Source organism: Schistocerca gregaria, chromosome 1 (assembly GCF_023897955.1).
Source record: "Schistocerca gregaria isolate iqSchGreg1 chromosome 1, iqSchGreg1.2, whole genome shotgun sequence".
NCBI classification, from domain to species: Eukaryota; Metazoa; Arthropoda; class Insecta; order Orthoptera; family Acrididae; genus Schistocerca; species Schistocerca gregaria.
In genome coordinates, this window is record NC_064920.1 from 549597888 (window position 1) to 549613000 (window position 15113).

The 15113-nt window shown below is 45.5% G+C and overlaps 1 protein-coding gene across 1 annotated transcript in view; it reads right to left on the bottom strand.

Moving 5' to 3' along the window:
* LOC126356037 (heat shock protein 70 B2-like) overlaps positions 1-15113 on the bottom strand; it is a 152452-nt gene that overhangs the window by 43914 nt on the left and 93425 nt on the right. The window contains exon 4 of the mRNA XM_050006704.1: positions 12971-13249. Within this exon, the coding sequence (XP_049862661.1) occupies positions 12971-13249 (279 nt within the window). The remainder of the gene's footprint in view (positions 1-12970; positions 13250-15113) is intronic.

Genomic DNA, 15113 nt, shown 5'->3' on the forward strand with positions numbered 1-15113 from the left:
GGCCGACTTCCTTCCTCTTCCTTCCCTAATCCGATGAGACCGATGACCTCGCTGTCTGGTCTCCTCCCCCGAAAACAACCCAATAAGTTCCTCGTGCGTCTCAAGTTGATTTCTGTTGTTATTTCACGTAGTTGTCTGTTAGCACTGACAATGTGTTCAAGCGCCTGCTCTTGGTCGTTAAGTGAAGGCCGTCGGCCGCTGCGTTGACTGTGGTGAGAGATAATGCCTGAAATTTGTTATTCTTGGCACACTCTTGACATTAAGGATCTTGGAGTATTGAATTCGTTAACGATTTCCGAGATGCAATGTCCCACGCATCTAGTTCCAACTACCAATATGCGTTCAAAGTCTGTAAAGTCCTGTCATGTAGCCATAATCAAGTCAAAAACCTTTTCACGTGAATCACTTGAGTACTAATGACAGCTCTGCCAATGCACAGCTCGTTTATACCTTATGTGTGAAATACTACTGCCATTTGAATGTTGTTTATTTGTTCAAAGATCATGTTATGTTTCTTGTGGGATGGAATGACAGGATCATGGTCTATAAAGATTGTGGTTTATCAGTCCGCAATATTGCTGCACACATCTGGAACTCACGACTTTTATATGAATGTGGAATTCATGGGAGGACAATGCTCAACACCATATGGGATCTCAACAACCCCTTGGCGAGGAGCATCCTACGAGACAGGTACTTTGTTTGCTTGGCTGTGCAGCCATTAGTAGGTATGTAGTGCCAGTTCAAGCACAGAGCGTGTCATTGATGAGATCATCGATGATGTCATCAGTGCCGGCCGGAGTGGCCGAGCGGTTCTAGGTTCTACAGTCTGGAACCGCGCGCCCGCTACGGTCGCAGGTTCGAACCCTGCCTCGGGCATGGATGTGTGTGATGTCTTCAGGTTAGTTAGGTTTAAGTAGTTCTAAGGTCTAGGGGACTGATGACCTCAGACGTTAAGTCCCATAGCGTTCAGACCCATTTGATGGCATCAGTGACACACTCTGTACTTGAACCAGCATTACCTTCCTACTGCCACCTCTTGTACATCGAGTCAGGAAATGGGCTTGTTCACTTAGCACAGCAACTATTATTGCAGCTTCCCTTGACACTGCAGCACAGAAAGGCAGGCCAATGGCTCTGAGCACTATGGGACTTAACATCTGAGGTCGTCAGTCCCCTAGAACTTAGAACTACTTAAACCTAACTAACCTAAGGACATCACACACACCCATGCCCGAGGCAGGATTCGAACCTGCGACCATAGCGGTCTCGCGGTTCGCGGCAGGCCAATGGTTGTCCGCCAAACAACAATAGCGGATAGAGAAGTGCCACCACGTCCGCTTTTCAGACGAGTCGTGATTCCACCACAGAATATGATGGACATGTCTGGGGCACCCAGCAGAACGAACATAGCCGTATGATATTGTACAGGATTTGGCGATAATGCCGCGAGGGAGAAGGAATGTGGACATCTGGGTGAGCAAAACATCACAAAAATGTAAAACTCTGGCTGCAGGTTTATTCCACTAAATCTAGCCTGAACGGATACAGCTGAAAGATGCAGCTAGTTGCAGATTAACGACGGCCAGACTAAAGGGTTATAGCCCCAGAATAAGGAGAAGCAGGAAGGTATGTGCAGTTGGGTCAAGGTCTGGTTAGCAAGAGAGCGTCTTGGCGCTGCCAGTGCACTTTCACAAGTCAGTCCTGGGACCCTCACGTGACCATTCACAACCATCTGATTGGCTGCTAGAGGAGACTTTGCAACAAATCAGTCCTGGGCCCCTCACGTGACCATTCACAACAATCTGATTGGCTGTTAGAGGGGACTTTGCAAGTATGGCCTAGTCAGCGAATCTTCAGTAAAGTGTTACCTCGTCAGCAGTACTCACTATGAGAAAACTATTCATGTGAACTGAATGTGAGTAGGTGGCCATATCGAGCGGGCTCCGGTATCAAACCAGCACAGACCCAGGCACATCTCTCAGCAATGGAACACAGCTTCACTGCCTTAGAATGAAAAATTGAAAAGAAAAAGAAAAAAAATTAGTTGATAATAACGTTTTCAACTTAGCCTGGGGGTCAACCACGTACAGTATTCATCACAGTCATACGCATACAGCACCCTGGAGTGGTAGTATGGATGTTACTGAGTACTTGACAAGGTCAGGGAGATGACAGTGCCCTAGCTTCGAGGTTTCCATGACACTGTGGCTGAACAAGATAATGCAAGACGGCATTTTGCCCATGCTGTGTTCATCTACCTTCATGCAGAGGGTGTTCGACTTTTATCATGGACAGCAGATCTTTTTCTGGGCTTACGAGAGGCTGTCACACGACAACTCGCTAGCCACTACCGTCGATGAACTGTGGCATAGAATCAAAGCCGTATGGAACGATGCACTGGTATCTGTCAACCAACATCAGTTTAATTCTACACTCAGAAGGATTAGAGCCACTGCTGCTGCAAGAGGTGGCAGCTTTGTGTAATAAATTTCACATCTTGCATACCCGCAAATCACCAGAAAATTTAATCATGTATTCTACCTACTGTAGTAGAGAGGGTGTCTCAAACCTTTTGGATCAAACTGAAACAGGTGATAGTGGGTCCACAACCGTTCAGATCGAGAACCAGTGGTTGGAAATGCATATTTATCGTGTTGTGGACATACACAGCATAACCACATAACAACGTATCTCATAGTAACTGTTCAAAGGGACGACCGCTAATCTCAGTGAATGAATGGCAACAGTGCATGACGTTTTGCCACACTCTTTCAAAGATCCCTGGTGTCTGATGTACCAGTGGACAGTCAGCTTGGAACCTAGCAATCAGGTCTTCATCCATTTCTACGGGGGTTCCAACACCAAAGTCTTGAAAAAGTCCAGACGTGTGAAATCCGGCGATCTTGCTGGTCATGGGACAGGACCTTCCCTTCAAGCGGCGCCGAGTGGCCGCCGCACGGTCTAGGGGCACCTTGTCACGGGCCGTGCGCCCCCCCCCCCCCCCCCCCTCCCCGTCGGAGGTTGGAGTCCTCCCCTCGGGTAAGGGTGTGTGTTAGTTTAAGTTAGATTAAGTAGTGTGTAGGCTTAGAGACCGATGACCTCAGCAGTTTGGTCCCATCAGACCTTACCACAAGTTTCCAAAAATTTCCCTTCCAATCAGACGGTGAGGGTTCGTATTTTTCGGGCGCTCGAGGGCACTGACACCGAAGTGGGCTGGTGCACAGTCGTGCTGAAACCACATCCCTCCGTGGACAACAACGGCCAGAGCCTCCAAGAACTGCATGCGCCTTTGCAATACATGCATTGGGAAGGGCGGTCATCGCTTTGCACACTAAGAGCTATGCCGTTGATATGCGATGTATAGCGTGTATGTCCACAACACAGTAACTATGCGTTTCCGGCCACTGGTTCCCCATCTCAATATAATCAGTTGTGGTCCCACTATCACCTTTTTAATTTGACAAACCGTTTGAGACACACTGTATTTGTACAATAAGTAAAATTTGATGTTGCGACATTAATGGTCATCAGTGTATAATCCTTAAGCCACATTACAATGTGTGGTCGTGGATACTTCTGGTAGCACTACAATTTCTCTCTTTCCTGTTACATTCACGAATAATGCAGGAGATTAGTTACTGTTTGTAATCGTCAGTATGAGCTTTAACTCTAAAATATCCTGGCGATTTCGCCTTTGGCGTTTCCATGATGTCAAACTCGTGGACTTGGCCAGAATCCACTCATAGTTTCTGATGTGCGGCACATGAGACAAACTACACAATGTACTGCTCATAACATTTACTCGGAAAAATTTATTGACGGACCTGGATTAAATCTCACCACTATTGAGTACTCAAGTAAGAAATAAGGGTCGCCAGTCTCTGTTTGGCTCGCGAGGCAGGATTAAAATTATCACTTTTTCTATGCTACCAATAAATGCTCCGTAGCATCTAACTACTTTCAGAAAGATTCCGAAATACGATCTCTGGATGGAAAATGTACACCGCTAACAGTTCATTCATGCCTCTAGTCGGCTGCTAGCAACTACGCATGTAATCTCCACTAGAAACAAAACAAGATAACAGCTCAAAGGCAGTGCTGATAAGTAAAAAGATGACACAAAAACATCACACCTTCAGTTTACACGAAACCAAATTTAGCTTACTGGCTTCAGTTAAAATTCATCAATTCTACATCTTTTATCCAATACCACCTTCAGTAGGCTACTGGATCTGCGGTCTGACATAAGAGCTCTGCTTACCAAGCACCATGAGTAATTAATTAGAATTTCATACTCACACACGGGAACGTTGATATGTCGGGACACATAGACCACCAGCCTGACGGGACAGCGCCGTAGGTAGATGAAGAGAGGGTTCGTAGGGGCCACAGCAGTGAGAACTAAAATACTAATACGCTGAAGCGGCAAAGAAACTGGTATAGGCAGGCGTTTTCAAATACACAGATATGTAAATAGGCAGAATACGGCGCTGCGGTCGGCAATGTCTATATGAGATAACAAGAGTCTGGCGCAGTTGTTAGACTGGTTACTGCTGCTACAATGGCAGGTTATCAACATTTAAGTGAGTTTGAACGTGGTGTTATAGTCGGCACAAGAGCGATGGCACACAGCATCTCCAAAGTAGCGATGAAGTGGGGATTTTTCCGTATAATCATTTCATGAGTGTACCGTGAGTATCAGGAATCCTCCGGAAAAAGATCCCGCAAGAAAGGGCCCAATGATGACGGAAGAGAATCGTTCAACGTGACAGAAGGTGCTGCAAATTGCTGCAAATTTCTATGCTCGACCATCAACAAGTGTCAGCGTGCGAACCATTCAACGAAACATCATCGATATGGGCTTTCGGGGCCGAAAGCCCACTCGTGTACATGACTGCACGACACAACGTTTTACGCCTCGCCTGGCCCGTCAACACCGATATTAGACTATTGACGACTGGAACCATGTTGCCTGGTCGGACGAGTCTCGTTTCAAGTTGTATCGAGCGAATGAACGTGTTTGAATATGGAGGCTACCTCGTGACTCTACAGAGCCTGCATGTCAGCAGGGGACTGTTCGAGCTGGTGCAGGCTCTGTAATGATATGGGACGTGTGCAGTTAGAGTGATATGCGACCTCTGATACGTCTATATACTACTTTGACAGGTGATGCGTATGTAAGCATCCTGTCAGATTACCAGCATCAGTTCATATCTATTGTGCATTCCGACGGACTTGGGCAGTTCTAGGAGGTCAATGCGACGCCCCACACGTCCAAAATTGCTACAGAGTGGCTTCAGGAAGACTCTCCTGAATTTAAACACCTCCGCTTGCCACCAAACTCTCCAGGCATGAATATTAATGAGCATATCTACATCTACATCCATACTCCGCAAGCCACCTGACGGTGTGTGGCGGAGGGTACCCTGAGTACCTTTATCGGTTCTCCCTTCTATTCCAGTCTCGTATTGTACGTGGAAAGAAGGATTGTCGGTATGCTTTTGTGTGGGCTCTAATCTCTCTGATTTTATCCTCATGGTCTATTCGCGAGATATACGTAGGAGGGAGCAATATACTGCTTGACTCTTCGGTGAAAGTATGTTCTCGAAACTTTAACAAAAGCCCATACCGAGCTACTGAGCGTCTCTCCTGCAGAGTCTTCCACTGGAGTTTATCTATCATCTCCGTAACGCTTCCGCAATTACTAAATGATCCTGTAACGAAGCACGCTGCTCTCCGTTGGATGTTCTCTATCTCATCTATCAACCCTACCTGGTGCAGATCCCACACTGCTGAGCAGTATTCAAGCAGTGGGCGAACAAGAGTACTGTAACCTACTTCCTTTGTTGTCGGATTGCATTTCCTTAGGATTCTTCCAATGAATCTCAGTCTGGCATCTGCTTTACCGACGATCAACTTTATATGATCATTCCATTTTAAATCACTCCTAATGCGTACTCCCAGATAATTTATGGAATTAACTGCTTCCAGTTGCTGACCTGCTATTTTGTAGCTAAATGATAAGGGACCTATCTTTCTATGTATTCGCATCACATTACACTTGTCTACATTGAGATTCAATTGCCATTCCGTGCACCATGCGTCAATTCGCTGCAGATCCTCCTGTATTTCAGTACAATTTTCCATTGTTGCAACCTCTCGATACACCACAGCATCATCTGCAAAAAGCCTCAGTGAACTTCCGATGTCATCCAGCAGGTCATTTATGTATATTGTGAATAGCAACGGTCCTATGACACTCCCCTGCGGCACACCTGAAATCACTCTCACTTCGGAAGACTTCTCTCCATTGAGAATGACATGCTGCGTTCTGTTATCTAGGAACTCCTCAATCCAATCACACAATTGATCTGATAGTCCGTATGCTCTTACTTTGTTCAGAGGGGTGTTCAGAAGAGATCTCCACTCCTCGTACTCTTACGGATTCATGGACAGCCCTGTACGATTCATGGTGTCAGTTCCCTCCAGCACTACTTCAAACATCAGTCGAGTCCGTGCTACGTCGCATTGCGGCACTTCTGCGTGCTCGCGGGAGCCCTGCGCGATACAAGGGAGGTGTTCCAGTTTTTTTTGGCTCTTCGTGTTGTCAGGGGTACCTATGGATGCCGCTGCTGCGAGCAGAGGAGATCATCCCACCGACAGGCGGCACATCGTCCCGAGGAGCCACTCCTATCGCGGATCTACAGGGAGTCTATAGTTAAAGTCACAGATTCAAAACGCTGCAGAAAGAGAAGCTCTGTTCAGGATGACGTCAAATTTGATCATCGCCAGCGTATTATTGACGCCGGGCGAAACGTCATTGAACAAAAAAATTAACGAAAATTTTACCAGTAGATGGAGCTGTAAGCGTCTGAATATGAACACTTACACACGCGCTGCACGGGGCTGATGCTCAGGTTTCGTGCGAGATGCCCATTGTGACTTGTCTCCATCAAGGATCGCGCGCTACTCGTAAAGCTCTTGCAGAAGTTCCGGAGAGTCACGTGTGTGGAAAAGGTATTGGTCCGATATCTGCTAAGGATCTGGAGAAAATGATTACAAAGTTCTAAAACACAGGTTCTTTCGAAGTGTAATGTGGCAATGGGAGGAAAACATTTAATACGAAATGGGCCGAAGACGTGGTCAAAGCACTGCAGGAGGTGTAAGCGGTGGTTTGCAAACATGCAGTGTACGGGGAATTGCCCGAACGCTGGACATGCCTGCGAGCACGGTGCATAAAATCCCATCCAGTATTATTCATTGCTGTTATTACAAAAACATCCATGTTCAGGAGTTGCTTCCTACTAACATGCCATCAAAACAAACGTTCCCGCTGGATTTTCTTGCCCGCATGCAAGTGGACAATGAATAGCCATGGAACATTCTGTGGACAGATGTTAATACGCACAATTGCAGAAAATTGGCAACGGACAATCCGCTTGTGCATCAGCTGGTACTACTTCATTCCGCGGGCATCGTTTATCGCAGGCCCATATTTATGAGTCCCGCGGGTCTTGTTACCTGTACCGTCACTGTTACACGCTATAGGAGTCTTTTGCGCACCAACGCCATTCCAACCTTTCAACAGCATGAAAGGCGCTCCACCGCATATTGCGCAACCATTGAAGTGCCTGCTGCAGAGGCATTTCGGAAATACTACACTACTGGCCATTAAAATTGCTACACCAAGAAGAAATGCAGATGATAAGGGGGTATTCATTGAGCAAATATATTATACTAGATCTGACATGTGATTACATTTTCACGCAATTCGGTTGCATAGATTCTGAGAAATCAGTACCCAGAACAACCACCTCTGGCCATAATAACGCCCTTGATACGCCTGGGCATTGAGTCAAACAGAGCATGGATGGCGTGTTCAGGTACAGCTGCCCATGCAGCTTCAACACGGTACCACAGTTCATCAAGAGTAGTGACTGGCGGATTGTGACGAGCCAGTTGCTCGGCCACCATTGACCAGACGTTTTCAGTTGGTGAGAGATCTGGAGAATGTGCTGGTCAGGGCAGCAGTCGAACATTTTCTGTATCCAGAGAGGCTCGCAAAGGACCTTCAACATGCAGTCGTGCATTATCCTGCTGAAATGTAGGGTTTCGCAGGGATCGAATGCAGGGTAGAGCCACAGGTCGTAACACATCTGAAATGTAACGTTCACTGTTCAAAGTGCCGTCAATGCGAAGAAGAGGTGACCGAGACATGTAAACAATGGCACCCCATACCATCACGCCGGGTTTTTCCATTCGTGCACCCAGGTTCGTCGTTGAGTACACCATCGCAAGCGCTCCTGTCTGTGATGCATCAACAAGGGTAACCGCAGCCGTGGTCTCCGAGCTGATAGTCCATGCTGCTGCAAACGTCGTCGAACTGTTCGTGCAGATGGTTGTTGTCTTGCAAACGACCCCATCTGTTGACTCAGGGATCGAGGCGTGACTGCACGAGCCGTTACAGCCATGCGGATAAGATGCCTGTCATCTCGACTGCTAGTGATACGAGGCCGTTGGGATCCAGCACGGTGTTCCGTATTACCCCCCTGAAACCACCGATTCCATATTCTGCTAATAGTCATCGGATCTCGACCAACGCGAGCAACAATGTCGCGATACGATAAACCGCAATCGCGATATGCTACAATCCGACCTTTATCAAAGTCGGAAACGTGATGGTACGCATTTCTCCTCCTCACACGACGCATCACAACATCGTTTGACCAGACAACGCCGGTCAACTGCTGTTTGTGTATGAGAAATCGGTTGGAAACTTTCCTCGTGTCAACACGCTGTAGGTGTCGCCACCGGCGCCAACTTTGTGTGAATGCTCTGAAAAGCTAATCATTTGCATAGCATAGCATCTTCTTCCTGTCGGTTGAATTTCGCGTCTGTAGCATATGTTCGTGGTGTAGCAATTATAAGGGCAAGTAGTGTAGAATTATCAGCCGTCATTTTCCTAGCCTTCTAGATTCCGTGGCTGTCTAGACCACCTGATCTTAATGCGTGTAACTTTTGTCTGTGCGGTTATCTGAAAAATGTTGTGTTCGGTGTTCCAGTTGCGAACGTAGCTGAACTGAAGGCACGCTCTGTGCAACGCATTCTAAACGTGACCCCCCAGACACTCAGACATGTTGTGGAACATGCTGTTTCTGAATTTCAGTTTGTGGCAGGTAACAATGGATACCGTATTGAACATGTATTGCATCTGTCTCACGACAATTAGAAACCACAGTCATTCTGCTTTTTATGCGTGTTTTGGCCGCAGGACGATGAAAAGCTGATGTCATTTTGCTTTTTATGCGGTTTTTGTCTCAGAACAATTAAAAACCGATTTTTCCCATCCGATGTGGTACGACCGTGCCGTGCTGGAAAGGTTTACGTAACTAACTGTGCCACAAGTGTTGACTGCCGAACTCGTCCAGTCATGAAAATTGAACAGTGCGGATGATGTGATGTGCAACTCAAATCAAAGTCGTCGTATTGCGATTCATGTGTCAATTGTAGGCGACCTCATTTACCTTAATTTACGCCATCTACTGGTAAAATTTTCGTTAATTTTTTTTTTCGAACACGTTTCCGCATGTGTCGATAATATGACGTCATTCCGCGCAGTGGTTCTCTGTCCACACCGTTTTGAATTTGGAACTTCAATTATGGGCACGCTACCCTATCAAGTGTTCGCAAACAGATTTTTCTGCCGGCATAGTATTTAAACGACCAGTGCCCAACTGTCGCCCTACGAAGTCGACTTTGTACTGCCAGCTATCCACCGAGAAGCAGAGCTGCGACCTTAGCCTCTCTGACCTCTGGTGCCAGGACTTCGGTGTTTGCGATATGAAGTGGGACAAGCATGTAATGGCAGTTGTGGGGAAGGCGGATAGTCGTCTTCGGTTCATTGGTAGAATTTTGGGAAGATGTGGTTCATCTGTAAAGGAGACCGCTTATAAAACACTAATACGACCTATTCTTGAGTACTGCTCGAGCGTTTGGGATCATTATCAGGTCAGATTGAGGGAGGACATAGAAGCAATTCAGAGGCGGGCTGCTAGATTTGTTACTGGTAGGTTTGATCATCACGCGAGTGTTACGGAAATGCTTCAGGAACTCGGGTGGAAGTCTCCGGAGGAAAGGAGGCGTTCTTTTCGTGAATCGCTACTGAGGAAATTTAAACAACCAGCATTTGAGGCTGACTGCAGTGCAATTTTACTGCCACCAACTTATATTTCGCGGGAAGACCACAAAGATAAGAGGGATTAGGGCTCGTACAGAGGCATATAGGCAGTCATTTTTCTCTCGTTCTGTTTGGGAGTGGAATAGGGAGAGAAGATGCTACTTGTGGTACGAGGTAGCCTCCACCACGCACCGTATGGTGGATTACGGAGTACGTATGTACTTGTAGATGTAGATATAGACTAGACTGCTACTGTGCTATTGCTATTGGACAGCCGCCCAAAATAATGATCCTTTTCCAGATAGATTTTTTTGTCCATATAATATTCAGTGGACTTTTTTAGTAATGGACAGCTACTACAAACTTTTCACAGACTACTTAGAAGCAGACAACACAGAGTCTGCTCTGCTAGCTAGAAATTTTTGTGTCTTTTCTTGGTGGCCGAATTATTGGAGAATTGTGAAGTGTTCTCTTATGCGAACTCTTTCAAAGTTTCCCATACCGGCGGAACAAGTTGATTGATCTCTAAAGATCAGCTCTTGAACGGATTCGCACAATTCTCTTAAAACATCATCCGCGCCCCATCGAGTCTCCTACTAGCATCCTACATCCGAGATGACTGTCCGAGGACTTCTCTAATTCGCGAGCTCCAATTCTGAATAAAAGAGAATTTGTTAAACTGAAAACGTACAAGTTAAACTCATTTCAGACGGTATTTTATCTGGAGTATAGCTCTATATGGAAATGGAACATGGACAGCTAACAGCACCAGCAAGAAAAGAGCGGAAGATTTTGAAATGAGGCGCTATAAAAGAACGCTGAATAATAGGTGGTAGACTGGACAATCAGTGGAGACGCATTGGATGAAATCGGAGAAAAATTAAATCTAGGGTACAGTTCGACTAAAGTAAGAGATAGTTTATAAGGGTACAATGTAAGGCTCCAAAGAATAAAAAGTACGAGAGCTGTTCCAAAAGTAACCGACTTCATTTTTTATTGTTGAAACCAACTGCGGTACGGGGCGTGTGCGTTCTCTATGGTGGTAGACATTTTTTCCGCAGCTGCCGAAGCAAACAGTTGCTGGATAGCCGTTGAAAAGTGAACACATGTAAGTGGCAGTCTGCTGACTTTGTGTCGTGGGCAAAATGCCAGGAAAAATGGAAGAACATGGTCGCATTAAAATTTTGTTTTAAGCTTGGCGATTCTCAAGTTAAAACAATCAACAAGATTCGACAAGTCGCGACAAATCAATGGTTACCACACAAATAACAAGTGTTTCAAAGATAACTGAGCATCAGTGAATAATGACGATCCATAACATCTGCAAATGAAGTTGTTATTGATCACGTACGGACTCTCCTGATGCAGAATAGACGAATCATAACCGCAAAACTTGCAGACGAGGTTAATTTAATACTGAATCTATTCGTCCCACTTTAACGGAATATATGGACGTCAGGAGGATGCCAGCAAAATCTGTGCCCAACTTGCAAAAAAATGAGCAGAAGGAACTTCGTTCGGAGATCACACAGAACATTTCGGGTATTGTGAACAGTAACCCTAACTTTCTGAACTCAGTGATGATTGGTTATGAGCCACGGGTTTATCATCACCAACACCAAAAATCGAGGCAGGTCCGCAGTAATGTAAAAGTAATGCTGACCATCCTTTTTTTTTAAATTTTAATATTTTTAGCACAATGGCATGGTCCATCACGAGTGCGCTCCAGAAGATACTAATGTCAATAAGGAGTGCTACCAAGAGGATCTGCGTCGCCTTCGTGAAGCAGCGAGACTTTATAAGCGGACGATCTGGACGTGTGTCCGCCAGAAAAAGGCAATTTCTAAAGATGAATGTCATTATGAGTTTTGAACATTATTAAGGTAAATACATGGTTTGTTCTCTATCAAAATCTTTCATTTGCTAACTATGCCTATCAGTAGTTAGTGACTTCATCAGTTAGAATCTTTCATTTAGCTGGCAGTAGTGGCGCTAGCTGTATTGAAGTAGTCCGAGTAACGAAGATTTTTGTGAGGTAAGTGATTCATGGAAGGAATAGGTTATTGTTAGTCAGGGCCATTCTTTTGTAGGGATTATTGAAAATCAGATAGCGTTGCGCTAAAAATATTGTGTGTCAGTTTTGTGATGATCAGAATAAGTAAAGAGAAAACTATTTGAGTACGTTGGGTTTTGCTCAGCTGTCTGTACATCAAATAACGTAAGAGGTTTACCAGCACAGTAATTCATAATTTTTCTGAGTGGATATTTCAACGTAAACGGCCAGACTTGTGGGCAGCAGGCAGTTGGTAACTTGACGACGATAATGCACCCGCTCATTATTCTCATGTAATTCAGAGGTTTTTTTGCCAAACACAACACGGCTGTGATTTGTCAGCCTCCCTGTTCCCGTGACGTAGCTTCAAGTGACTTGCGGCTTTTCCGTAAACTGAAAAATACTCTGAAAGGGACCAGATTTCGGAACAGGGAAGGCACTATGCAGAATTCGTTGAAGCAGCTGCGCACCATACTAACAGAGACTTTCCAGCGATACTTCCATTAGTGGCAGCAGCGTTGGGAGAGGTGTGTATAAGCTCAAGAGGACTACCTCGAATGTGGCTAGTGACCAACAATTGTACCTGAATAAAGATTGATTTCATAAATAATAGTCGGATACTTTCTGAACAGCCCTCGTGTATCCATTCCGCTACTCCCATCAACCACCGCCCGGACAGTCTTGATAGCGTACGCCTACAGAGCAAGTTCGTAGTGAGAAGAAACGGCTGAGAGGACCTGGACGGCCGCGCCGTAGGCGACGGCCTCGTCCGGGTTGATGGAGGCATAGAGCTGCTTGCCGTTGAACATGTCGCGCAGCATGGACTGCACGCGCGGGATGCGCGTCGACCCGCCGACCAGCACGACGTCATGCACCGCCGCCTTGCTGAGGTGCGCGTCCGCCAGCGCCTTCTCCACCAGTGGCAGCGTCGACCGGAACAGGTCCATACACAGCTCCTCGAAGCGCGCGCGCGAGATCTTCGTGTAGAAGTCGATGCCGTCCATCAGGGCGTCCACCTGTCGACAGATGTCTCTATACTACCTATAACCCAGTGACAAAGATTACAACGGCTTGTCCAGCGCACGTCGTGTATCAGATCCCAGGACGAATTGCGAGGGTCACTGCAAAAGAAATGCGCGTCTTTGCCATTCAGAGAGGTTATAGAAACATTCTTCCCACTTGTATTCAGATTCACGAGGGGCGCTCAATAAATAACCCATCTTTTTTCTGAAAGCCGATTTCTTTTATTCAGTATTCCAATACACCATATTGTTCCCCACTATTTTTTGCTGCAAAACCCTACTTTTTAACATAATCTCCGTTCTATGCGACTGCCTTACCCCACCTCATTCGGAGGTCCTGTGTGCCCTCTTGGTCGATGTCAGGGCCAATGCCTTCCGCGTACCAATAAGCTACTGGTCAGTTGCATACTGCTCCTCGTGAATTACACAAACAGTTCCATACAGATGGTCCTTAATTGCTCTTTACGGTCAGCTGTTAGGCGGCGAGGAACCCAGTGTGCACACTCCTTTGCGTACCCCAACTGGTGGATAAGTGTGTCAAAACTATCGACAGAGACATCCACTTGAGCAGAGAGGTGTTTGAGTGTGATCCGTCGACTACACAGAATGAGAGTGTCCGCACGTTCCAACATTGCAGAAGTCACAGCGGAGTGCGGCAGGCTGGCACGCGGGAGATCGGACAGGTTGACAGACAATTTGCCCAACGGCTCACCGTGCTTTTGTTCACTGCTAGGTCTCCATAGCCTATTAATATCTGCGATGCTCTGGTTTTCCGGCAAAGAAACTCAATGACAGCTCTCTGCTTTGTCACACCCCAATTACAGAAACCCTAATAAACAACCCCTTGTGGTAAAAGAAATAGGAAAATTAGTCATCCTGATACTGACGGCAGCTACGATGACAAATTTTACACTTGTAATAATTTGATTAACAGGAATTTAAGGTGAATAATACTATTTATCATGAAATAGAGACTGAATGAGAAAATCTGAAAAGATACGCAACAAAAACATCAAAGAAAGAATTGCAAAATAACTAACAACGAAGGTTAAAGCCCAGATGGTAAATTGCTCAAAGATAACATTTACCATAGAAGAGAGTCGTAGCCGCATCCAAAAGGAAGTTCGATGTGACTACAGTGTAACTCGGAAATGGAAATGTTAGCTTTAGTAGCTATCTAGTCGCTCTCTAGTACTATAGCGATAGTAGCATGAATGTAAGCGCTACTAGATTGTTTTAAGCTAATCGGAAATTTGAAAATTTTGCGATATAGACTGAAGTATTATTCAAAAAAGCAAACTCATCTTTACTGTTAGCAAGACAACGGGATAGGGAGATTCGCGACGAAATTAAATCGTGTCAGATTTGTGATGGGACTTAGCCTTCGTGATGCTGAATAAGCACGAACAATCAAGGACATTGAAAAAGAAAGATCGACGACAGAAAAACAATCATTAGTCTCGAGTAGGTAATAAGACAAACGTAAAAACGAAGAATTTACAACTGCGCCGAGTTGTCAGAAGTTGTCGTCAACGACAGGATTAGTAATGCAAACGGAAGCAATTCCCTGAGTGAGAAATCGGTGTGCGTGCTCAGCGTAGGGACAACTAATTACAAGGAACAATAAAATTGGATTCAAACTTTAATTCTTCGTGTCGGCTACATAACTGAATAGACATTATCATGGGTATTAGCGAAAATTGACTATTACAATATTATGAACTGAATGAATTCATGATGATTTAATAGTGAACAGTCATCGATTTGTCCCAAGATTGTGACGCAGTCTGAACCGTGCTTAAGTATATGTTATCTCTGGAATTGCATCGTGTAGTTATTGAACACGCGACGTAGCGAC